This window comes from Entelurus aequoreus, linkage group LG01 (genome assembly GCF_033978785.1).
Source record: "Entelurus aequoreus isolate RoL-2023_Sb linkage group LG01, RoL_Eaeq_v1.1, whole genome shotgun sequence".
In the NCBI taxonomy this organism is placed as follows: Eukaryota; Metazoa; Chordata; class Actinopteri; order Syngnathiformes; family Syngnathidae; genus Entelurus; species Entelurus aequoreus.
This window is the reverse complement of record NC_084731.1, coordinates 34,609,452-34,621,011: the sequence shown is the minus strand read 5'-3', so window position 1 is coordinate 34,621,011 and position 11,560 is coordinate 34,609,452. Positions and strand designations below refer to the sequence as shown.

The 11,560-nt window shown below is 38.9% G+C and overlaps 1 protein-coding gene across 4 annotated transcripts in view; it reads left to right on the top strand.

Moving 5' to 3' along the window:
- LOC133650978 (receptor-type tyrosine-protein phosphatase gamma-like) overlaps positions 1 to 11,560 on the top strand; it is a 369,942-nt gene that overhangs the window by 232,992 nt on the left and 125,390 nt on the right. Inside the window, exon 1 of one of the 4 annotated variants that reach the window (XM_062048817.1) lies at positions 4,102 to 4,234. The exons of 1 other annotated variant lie outside the window; for it this stretch is intronic. In XM_062048817.1, the coding sequence (XP_061904801.1) occupies positions 4,163 to 4,234 (72 nt within the window). In that variant the 5' untranslated portion in view covers positions 4,102 to 4,162. Of the gene's footprint in view, positions 1 to 4,101; positions 4,235 to 4,354; positions 4,462 to 4,513; positions 4,631 to 11,560 lie in introns of those variants that run through there. 2 more of the 4 variants (XM_062048833.1, XM_062048825.1) reach the window with 2 other exon arrangements.

The window sequence follows — 11,560 nt, the reverse complement described above, 5'->3', positions numbered from 1 at the left end:
ATGAGGAATAGAAGCTGCTTTATTGTGCACACCTTCAAATGGAGTTTGGTCTCTTCCTCAATGTACTTTAATTTGACACACATTCAAGTGTATCCAGCTTGCAGGTGGGAAATATGCATATAGAGAATGATGAAAATACTCAATTCACTAGGAAAACTGCACGGTGTGAAGTTCAGTGATGATGATGATGGGAATGTTTATGATCAGGGGCTTTGTTCAACCTTGATGGAGTTTTGTGCCTGACTGACGAATTTTTGCGCTTACATTGAAAATTCCCGAGTTATTTTCATTATAGTTGAAAACATTTTGATGCAGTAAGTTTTAGTTGAATGTTAAGTCTGACTTTTAACAAAAAGGACACAATAGACGACACACAGTAAAAGTCTCTTTTTTTTACATTTGCATCTTTTTCATATTTATGATTCACAGTAATTTGATATTTGAGTTTTTGGCGAGACACTTGCTAGAAAGATAATAATAATGTAACAATGCTTATTACAGTTTGTCCTTTTGTCTGCTGATGCGTGCGTGCGTGTGTGCGTGTCCTTGCTGCTGCTCTGCACTGCACACAGCGTTTGATCCTTCATAATTAGATAAATTCCTTGCAATGCCATTTTGTGTCTTGAGCAGCGCTTTTTTGAACGTCTGCCTCTAAATGAGTGGATGTGCAGCTGTTAGATAGAAAAAGCTTAAAAAATGATCATGAATTAGATACTTCATTTCAAATATAGCTTTTTAGCTCATGCTTTTTTCTTTTGCATCACTGGGAGGTGCTCAAAAGACGAGAGCACTTCATATGGGAACTCATATGTTTTCTTCATTTATGTGCCTGATGTTTACGACGTTGTGTGTCAATAACACAAACGGTTGCTTGTGTACTTTGGAACGCAAAGGTTGAGTTCGTTTGGTATAAAACGTGCTGACATTTAGAGGCCTACTGAAATGAATTGTTTTTATTTAAACGGGGATAGCAGATCCATTCTATGTGTCATACTTGATCATTTTGCGATATTGCCATATTTTTGCTGAAAGGATTTAGTATAGAACAACGACGATAAAGTTCGCAACTTTTGGTCGCTGATAAAAAAAAAGCCTTGCCTATACCGGAAGTAGCGTGACGTCACAGGAGGTAGGATTCCTCACAATTCCCCGTTGTTTACAATGGAGCGAGAGAGATTCGGACCGAGAAAGCGACGATTACCCCATTAATTTGAGCGAGGATGAAAGATTCGTTGATGAGGAACGTTAGAGTGAAGAACTAGAGAGGCAGTGCAGGGTGTATCTTTTTTCGCTCTGACCGTAACTTAGGTAGAAGGGCTCATTGGATTCCACACTTTCTCCTTTTTCTATTGTGGATCACGGATTTGTATTTTAAACCACCTCGGATACTATATCCTCTTTAAAATGAGAGTTGAGAACGCGAAATAGACAGTGACTTTTATCTCCACGACAATACATCTTTAGCTACTGAGCTAATGTGATAGCATCTGGCTCAAATGCAGAGAGAAACAAAATAATTAAATCCCTGACTGGAAGGATAGACAGAAGATCAACAATACTATTAAACCATGTACATGTAACTACACGGTTAATAATTCTCAGCCTGGCAAAGCTTAACAATGCTGTTGCTAACGACGCTGAAGCTAACTTAGCAACTTAGCAACCGGACCTCACAGAGCTATGATAAAAACATTAGCGCTCCACCTACGCCAGCCAGCCCTCATCTGCTCATCAACACCCGTGCTCACCTGCGTTCCAGCGATCGACGGCGCGACGAAGGACTTCACCCGATCACAGATGCGGTTGGCGGCTAGCATCGGCTAGCGTGTCTGCTATCCAAGTAAGTACTCCTTGTTGTGTTGCTACAGCCAGCCGCTAATACACCGATCCCACCTACAACTTTCTTCTTTGCAATCTCCATTGTTCATTAAACAAATTGCAAAAGATTCACCAACACAGATGTCCAGAATACTGTGGAATTGTTCGATGAAAACAGAGCAGTTTGTATGGTGACACATTGGGTACGAATACTTCCGTTGCCGCTGTGACGTCACGCGCATATGCATCATACATAAACGTTTCCAACCGGAAGTTTAGCGGGAAATTTAAAATTGCACTTTATAAGTTAACCCGGCCGTATTGGCATGTGTTGCAATGTTAAGATTTCATCATTGATATATAAACTATCAGACTGCGTGGTCGGTAGTAGTGGGTTTCAGTAGGCCTTTAAAACTTAGTCAATCACAGGACTGCAATGACGTCATCGTATAATTTGCATAGCTGGCCATGACACATGGAATTGTATCGGGGAACATCAGAGAGAGGAATAACAATGTGGGAGACAAGAGTGAGTGCAAAATATTTTAGAAACAAATACCGTTTTAATAAAATGTTTGTTAAATAAATGCAAAAATACTCACATTTATTGTTGCAATTAGGGATGTCCGATAATATTGGACTGCCGATATTATCGGCCGATAAATGCTTTAAAATGTAATATCAGAAATTATCGGTATCTGTTTCAAAATTATCGGTATCGGTTTCAAAAAGTTAAATGTATGACTTTTTAAAACACTGTGTACACGGACGTAGGAAGAAGTACAGAGCGCCAATAAACCTTGGAACACTGCCTTTACGTGCCGGCCCAATCACATATCTATGGCTTTTGACACACTCACAAGTGAATACCATGCATACTTGGTCAACAGCCATACAGGTCACATTGAGGGTGGCCGTATAAACAACTTTAACACTGTTACAAATATGCGCCTCACTGTGAACCCACACCAAACAAGAATGACAAACACATTTCGGGAAAACATCCGCACCGGAACACAACATAAACACAACAGAACAAATACCCAGAACCCCTTGCAGCACTAACTCTTCCGGGATGCTACAATATACACTCTCCGCTACCACCTACTCCTAAATTCCAAGCTGCTGTTTTGAGGCATGTTGAAAAAAACAATGCACTTTGTGACTTCAATAATAAATATGACAGTGCCATGTTGGCACTTTTTTCCATAACTTGAGTTGAAGTTGTTCTCTTATTTTGGAAAACCTTGTTACAAATGCATCCAGCGGGGCATCACAAAAAAATTAGGCATAATAATGTTTTAATTCCACAACTGTATATATCGGTATCGGTTGATATCGGTATCGGTAATTAGAAAATGGACAATATCGGAATATCTGATATCGGCAAGAAAGCCATTATCGGACATCTCTAGTTGTAATACATATTTGGGAAATTTTGGCCAGTATTTAAGTCAAACCATAATAACACAGTCAGACCGGATGTTTCGCAGAGCGCTGTTATTGTGAAGGAGGGAAGTGTACCGTTGTACTTAGCTTGATGAGTGATCCGTTTTACCATTACAAGCTCAGGAATTTGCATGCATGGTGCGCGGCCCATTCACTGTTTATTGTTTTTTTCCGATTGTAATATTTATTTAATCGTGAGAAGCCAAAATCGAAATTAAGATAACTAATTTTCCAGCCCTAATGATTGATTGCCACACTTTGGTAAACTCATGGTACGGTGATACTGATCAATTCCTGGAAAAGCTCCTAGCTTCCTGATTCTTAGCTGGCAGTTAGCGCCGCTTATAGCTAGCTGGCCCAGTGCCGCTGATTGCTAGCTGGCAGATCACTCGCTAACTTAAATATTATTGTGAATACAAGCAACATTAATGTATTTCACCGTTAAATAAATCTGTACAACAATCTAAACCATACTTGCCAATCCTCCTGATTTTCCCGGGAGACTCCCGAATTTCAGTGCCCCTCCCGAAAATGTCCCGGGGCACCATTTTCCCGAATTTCTCCCGATTTCCACCCGGACAATATTGGGGGCGTGCCTTAAATGCCTTTAGCGTCCTCTCTCACCTGAAAAGGAGACTATTATATATGTCTCCGTTATCCATAGGTTTATCTATAACCCATAAAGTAGGCAGGCACGGAGCTATTTCTCAGCGTGTGTTTATTCCAGCCGGCATGTTAATACACTGACACACAACATCTGGATTCCCATCATGCATTGCTTCAAAACTACGGCAAGTAGTAATGTCCAAAAACATAACAGAGTTGAAGCAGAAGAAAAAAAGAAGAGACATGGCGACGATGAGTAAGAAGAAGAAGTACGCTTGCAAGTTCCAAAATGATTGGAAAAAATAATTTCAGTTCATCCAGGACAGCTCGAAGGGGAAGGGGTATGCTGCCTGCAAATTGTGTAGGTCAGACTTCTCCATTGAACACGGTGGCCGGACGGATGTACTCATTGATGAACGGATTATTCCCCCCCCCCCTTTAAAGTGAATCATGGACGTGAGGATGGCGCCGCTAGTGTGAATGCTACTTAAATAGAGTTGCCAAACGTCCCTGGAAATATTAGGAAACAAAATTATGCGGTCCGTATTGAGCTGTCAAGGGACACACTTTGTCCAGTGTATTTCTTAGGTAAGTGGCCAACACAGACGATTATTTTGTTTTCATGTTACTGGGTTGGTGCGCCCTGTAAAAGAAAAAGGTCAATCGTGACGTCACACGCCAGTTTTGACACGGCAGTTTCACCACAGTCGCCAACAGGCACGAAGCAGGCATCTTGTCAATACAGCAGATAACTAAAGTAAGTGTATAAAAGTTAATATACAAGTGTTCTATTGTTGCAATAAGCGCAATAGTATGTGAGCCGGTTTTTTTTCGTTACTTAGTGTAGTTGGTCCGAGGTACAGCACACGTCGTCATTCAATGAGAATATTACACATCCAGTTTGCACCCTTCGCTAAGAGAAGACTTGTATGTGGCTTAAAAATATGGCTGGCCTTTATTTCCACTTTAATTAGCCATGAGTGTGTGATGCTTTTTTTTATTGACAAATTACACAACATAGCATAAAGACGATCATTTCACTGAGAGGAGATGTCCTTCATAATAAAAGCACAATTGAAATGTTGCCAAGTCATATTAGTGAAACATATATCTCCTATCTTTTTGTTACAATAGTTTTCATCGTGATGAAAGTTGGAGACCTGCTCTATCGTAAAGCTGCACACTGAATTTATTATGTTCTAAGTTAAGAGGGACATACCCGTGTTAAAGAAATAGGTTTATTTTTATCAAGTTAAGCAGGAAATATTTCTGTTCAAGACAAAAACGTTGCCGTATGACATTCTAACTACAATATTGCATTTGTGTCCAAATATTAGGGTATTTTTAAAGAACATTTTATCAGATAGTAACCTGTGATTAATCATGATTAATCACATATTTGAAGTGTGATTAATCTGATTTAAAAAATAGTCACTTGACAGCCCGAGTACAAACACATTAGTGTGTGAACAACAAAGATATTTAATTGTGTACATTGAGTCTACTGGTTGTGCTCTCTTAGAACACAGTAATAAATATGAATATTTACACATGCACGTGTCTACAACAGGAAGTGAACCCACATGATATCAAATAAACAGGAAGTAAAGCACGTAATTTTGCTTAAATTATTTTAAAAAAAAGTTTTTAAAACCTTTACAAATTTAAACAGAAGAAAATAAATATATTTTAACACTCAAATAAGAATAATAGGGCAAGAATATTTATTACTGGTGCACTAAAATTGTGGTTGTCTGCCGAACAACTTTTATCACCAGAAAAGCAACAAAAGAAGCATGCGAATGTATGGAATGGAGGCAACATGTCTGCCATGTGGATGTACTTAAACACGTTCCAGAAAGACAGCAGTCTGCAAAATGTGGAAATATTAAAAGGTTTTTCAAAAAGGGGAAGCACAGCTGAGGATAGTGTGTGTGTGCGTGTGTGTGTGTGTGTGTGTGTGTGTGTGTGTGTGTGTGTGTGTGTGTGTGTGTGTGTGTGTGTGTGTGTGTGTGTGTGTGTGTGTGTGTGTGTGTGTGTGTGTGTGTGTGTGTGTGTGTGTGTTTGTTTGAAAAATGTGTGTATGAGGGCTTACAGCAGCACTCGCTGTTCATCCATGACACAAGTCAAGAGTTTCCAAACAAGAGTAACCATAAGAGCAAAAAAAGATTTTTTTTTTTTTTAAATTAAGAAAAAGTCACTAATAAAAAGTAATTGTAAAGTTCTTCAAATCAGGGCAGCGCGGTGGAAGAGGGGTTAGTGCGTCTGCCTCACAATACGAAGGTCCTGAGTAGTCGTGAGTTCAATCTCGGCCTCGGGATCTTTCTGTGTGGAGTTTGCATGTTCTCCCCGTGACTGCGTGGGTTCCCTCCGGGTACTCCGGCTTCCTCCCACCTCCAAAGACATGCACCTGGGGATAGGTTGATTGGCAACACTAAATTGGCCCTAGTGTGTGAATGTGAGTGTGAATGTTGTCTGTCTATCTGTGTTGGGCCTGCGATGAGGTGGCGACTTGTCCAGGGTGTACCCCGCCTTCCGCCCGATTGTAGCTGAGATAGGCTCCTGCGACCCCGAAGGGAATAAGCGGTAGAAAATGGATGGACGGATGGATGGATGGAGTTCTTCAAATCAACTCACAGCAACTTAATACGATTTGAAAAATGCTCCCGCTGTGGTTTTAATTTAAAGTTGCTGTTTGGCTCATTTTGCTGTCAATCAGAAAAGGATTAAAGGCCTACTGAAACCCACTACTACCGACCACGCAGTCTGATAATTTATATATCAATGATGAAATCTTAACATTGCAACACATGCCAATACGGCCGGGTTAACTTATAAAGTGCAATTTTAAATTTCCCGGGAAACTTCCGGTTGAAAACGTCTATGTATGATGACGTTTGCGCGTGACGTCGATGGTTGAAACGGAAGTATTCGGACACCTTGTATCACAATACAAACAGCTCTGTTTTCATCGCAAAATTCCACAGTATTCTGGACATCTGTGTTGGTGAATCTTTTGCAATTTGTTTAATGAACAATGGAGACTGCAAAGAAGAAAGCTGTAGGTGGGATTGGTGTATTAGCGGCTGGCTGCAGCAACACAACCAGGAGGACTTTGAGTTGGATAGCAGACGCGCTATCCGACGCTAGCCGCCGACCGCATCGATGATCGGGTGAAGTCCTTCGTCGCGCCGTCGATCGCTGGAACGCAGGTGAGCACGGGTGTTGATGAGCAGATGAGGGCTGGCGTAGGTGGAGCGCTAATGTTTGTATCATAGCTCTGACGAGGTCCCGTAGCTAAGTTAGCTTCAATAATGTCGTTAGCAACAGCATTGCTAGGCTTCGACAGGCGGCACAGCATTAACCGTGTGGTTACAGGTCCAGTGTTTGGTTCGGTGTCTCCTGATAGTAGTACTGTTGATCTTCTGTCTATCCTTCCAGTTAGGGGCTTATTTATTTTGTTTCTATCTGCATTTAAGCACGATGCTATCACGTTAGCTCCGTAGCTAAAGTGCTTCACCGATGTATTGTCGTGGAGATAAAAGTCACTGTGAATGTCCATTTCGCGTTCTCGACTCTCATTTTCAAGAGTATATAGTATCCGAGGTGGTTTAAAATACAAATCCGTGATCCACAATAGAAAAAGGAGAAAGTGTGGAATCCAATGAGCCCTTGTACCTAAGTTACGGTCAGAGCGAAAAAAGATACGTCCTGCACTGCACTCTAGTCCTTCACTCTCACGTTCCTCATCCACAAATCTTTCATCCTGGCTCAAATTAATGGGGTAATCGTCGCTTTCTCGGTCCGAATCGCTCTCGCTGCTGGTGTTAACAATGGGGAAATGTGAGGAGCCCTTCAACCTGTGACGTCACGCTACTTCCGGTACAGGCAAGGCTTTTTTTTATCAGCGACCAAAAGTTGCGAACTTTATCGTCAATGTTCTATATTAAATCCTTTCAGCAAAAATATGGCAATATCGCGAAATGATCAAGTATGACACATAGAATGGATCTGCTATCCCCGTTTAAATAAAAAAAATTCATTTCAGTAGGCCTTTAGCATCCAATCATCATGCAGAAGATCAGCCTCCAGACCCGCCCACTGTCCATATGTCCATAGACCAGTGGTTCTTAACCCTGTAGGAGGTACTGAACCCCACCAGTTTCATATGCGCATTCACCGAACCCTTCTTTAGTGATAAATAAAAAAAAAAAAAATTCAAATTCACAACAAAGTTATATGTTTTTTTTACTGGTGCACAAAATGAACCATGCATGAACATCACATTGTTCAAAGAACAAAACCAACACAGTGCATGAACTCACAACAAATTACACGCCTGCAAATCAGATGGAAAATTAGAGGGAACATTGTTTAGGGGTATCCATAAGTACGTCGATAGGGAGAAGTTTTTATTTACAAGATGAGTCGGGTGTGTCGTGACCTCCGCGGCGCAGGCTCCACTGAACCCCTGAGGCCGACTCACCGAACCCCTAGGGTTCGATCGAACCCAGGTTAAGAACCACTGCCTTAGACGTTCATGGACTCTTGGAAGTGTCGGATGGACGGGACAAAGCCGAACATTTATCCAATGACTGTCTAGCTTCACCGTAGTGGAACAACACACTTTATGCTTCCTGTTGACTTCTTCTTTGGAGCACTGTTTTTGGCACCATTCAGTATTTGACCTGTTTGTCATTTTATTATCATTATTAAATATATTGTATTATTTGTATTTGATTTTATTGGAATACCAGTTGTAAATAAATACATGTTTTATTCTTTGAATTATATATATTAATATGTGCAATTGCATTGATTGTAATGAGGTTAGTAAACTGTCATAGCCATAAATGCAATGTTAATAATACTTGGCATAATCATTTATTTTCGGTTTTTGGCCAATACATTTTCATTTTGGTGTATCCAAAATATTTAATGTTTCTTCTGTAGGCCTATTTATTTATGTATTTATGTTATGATTAAAATATTTTAGTGTGTGTAGAAGTACTTATTGAGCATATTCAACAATACTTTTATAATAATGATATTTGTGACCATTTAGGTCAAAATAATTGTGATGTTAACTTTTCATATCACCTGTGGGTGTTTGTAGGTAGGGGTAGGCCCACATTTGGACCCGCTGCTCGATGAGAAGAACATTACAATATGTTTTCTCCAGAGTCTCAGTTAGAAAGCTTACAATTTGTACATATTGATGTCCAGAATGTTTTTCTTCATTAAAACTTAACACTTTGTTAGAGGGCCCTCGAACGCTGCACAGTCTCTTCAATAGATTTGTTGCTGGTTATCTTTGTAAAAAAGGGTATCTAGAGCGGTCGGATTGCTCGCTTAATATACCGACAAAGTTTCTAAGTAGGGATGTAACTGTAAACAGTATAATGTATAAACAGTATGATGATAAAGTTAGTAATACCATTTAAATTTGTAATTACCGAAAAAACATCATTTATTAATGCATTTTAGGCAACACTGCTTACTTGCTGGAAACAAAGTCACATCAGCGCTAGCGCATGCACAATAGCGTCGTTTGGCTTGAAAGTAATGGCGAAACAAACTACACAGACTTTGCTCTGGAGATTTCCCCTCGGAGTAAACAGAGCCAAGCGCTTGGTTCAACTTCATTTTCCCTCGCTTCATTTCCGTGGAGCTTCGGCCCGCGTTTAGGAGCGCACTGGTGTTTTTAGATATTAGAGATAGACGCATCTGTCCCACACTAACAGTATACAGCGAAGAAGAAAACTATTTGAAGTTGCTTTTATTTTCTCAATACATCGTCCATCAGCTATGACTGAGAGTTAATGACGTGAGGAAGCATGTAGCAGGCGATGTGTCGGCAACATTGCCACAACTTGTTTATAAAGTCTTTAGTTTGTTTACTGGGATGCTCACTCGTCATCTATTTAACTGCAAATTGTATGAGTGTTCAAATAACATTAATACTAGCTATAATGTTTTGTCATCTCATCGAACTGAAGGCAGGCTGTAAAGATTGTGTATTCACAGGTATCACTCATGTTTATTTTTGTTGAACCAATAGGAGGTGTTAGAGAAGAACAAATCTTGTTTATTAGACTTAATTTTCATTAACCAAATTGTTTTATATTGATATAAAAAAGTAAACACCAATTTTTTTTTACATTACTTTAGTTTTTTTTCATGTCACAAAGGTATTACTTTAAAAACCATTCATGTGACATAGCATTTTGTTAATGTTTTATTGTGTGTATAGTTAATTCCTACATGACATATTTCTGCTCAAACTCTTAATGGATCTGTACCAATACAGCATGTGCATGTACATATAAATGTACATAACTTTAAACAGAATACCTCCCTCTATCAAAATTTAAAAATACAGATAAAGACATTATGTATTGAGAAAAAACTGACATGTTGATATTAGTAACGAACAACAACAAAAAACAAATACATGTCTTGAGATATATAAATAACGTTTATCTATAGATAATAATAACTGTGATAATTTTGGTCACAATAACCGTGATAAGAAATGTTCATACCGTCACATCCCTATTTCTAAGTTGGCAACACTGATTCATCTTGTTATTCACTGGCAGACCAAAGCACATGTGAGGAGTAATAACATTACAATGTGTTTGTGAGCAAGGGTGAATATCAAATGTATTTGTAGTGGGCCGTCAGATATTCATGAATGCATGTGAAACACTGAAATATTATTCTGCACTATTGTTGATAGAAGACAGAAAACAATGGTTGTTGAAACATGAAGTGTGTACATTTTCTACTGACTGTTTTGTTTTACAGTATGGAAATGTTATCATCTCTGAAGAGAACACTACAATACAAATAAGAGTATAAATGAACAAATTAAAGAGAGGGTTTGAAACAAACGGACTATCCTTGAATCTCAGTCAAACTAATGTAATGCTACTCGGTAACAGTAGAAGGTAAGGTCAAATACAAAAAGATGTAGTAGACATTGAAAGAGTAAAATAAACAATTTTTTTAGGGTGTTATAATAAGTGATAAAATGAACTGGAAAATGTCATACAAAAATAGGCAAAATAAACTGGCAAAAATTATTCATTAATGAACAGAGCCAAATATGTACTGGGCAAAAAATCACTACATATTCAAGTGTTACCTTATCTACGCCTGGGCTGATATTTGATAAGTCAATTAACCAACGATGAATGAAAATTAACTCGGTAAATTTTCCAGCATTGATAATTGATTGGTTGATTTTACATATTACATATAGTCTGCTATAATCTGGCATCAGGTTAGAATAGAATATAAAGCTTTATTGGCATTGTATTAAATGTTACATGATTTATGGCTTCCAATTTTGATCTGTGCTTTAAGACAAATACAATCATTAGTAAATAATGAAAACAATAAGGCTAGAAGTACACAGATAAGACACATGCATTAGTATACGCTACGTGGGCGGCTTTGACTGCGATAATTATTGGCAACAAGCCAACCAGCTATATGCGCATCTTGTATCTATTTATCTTTATTAAATCGCCAACAATACTTAATTTATGTTCCATAACCTGTATAATAACCAAGCTGTTGTTGTAAGAGAAAACACTAAGGTAATTTTTTTCTAGCGTAGCAATACATCGCCTTGTGACGGCATGCTAATTAGCCGCAAGCTAGCTTCTGCGTCAGCAGC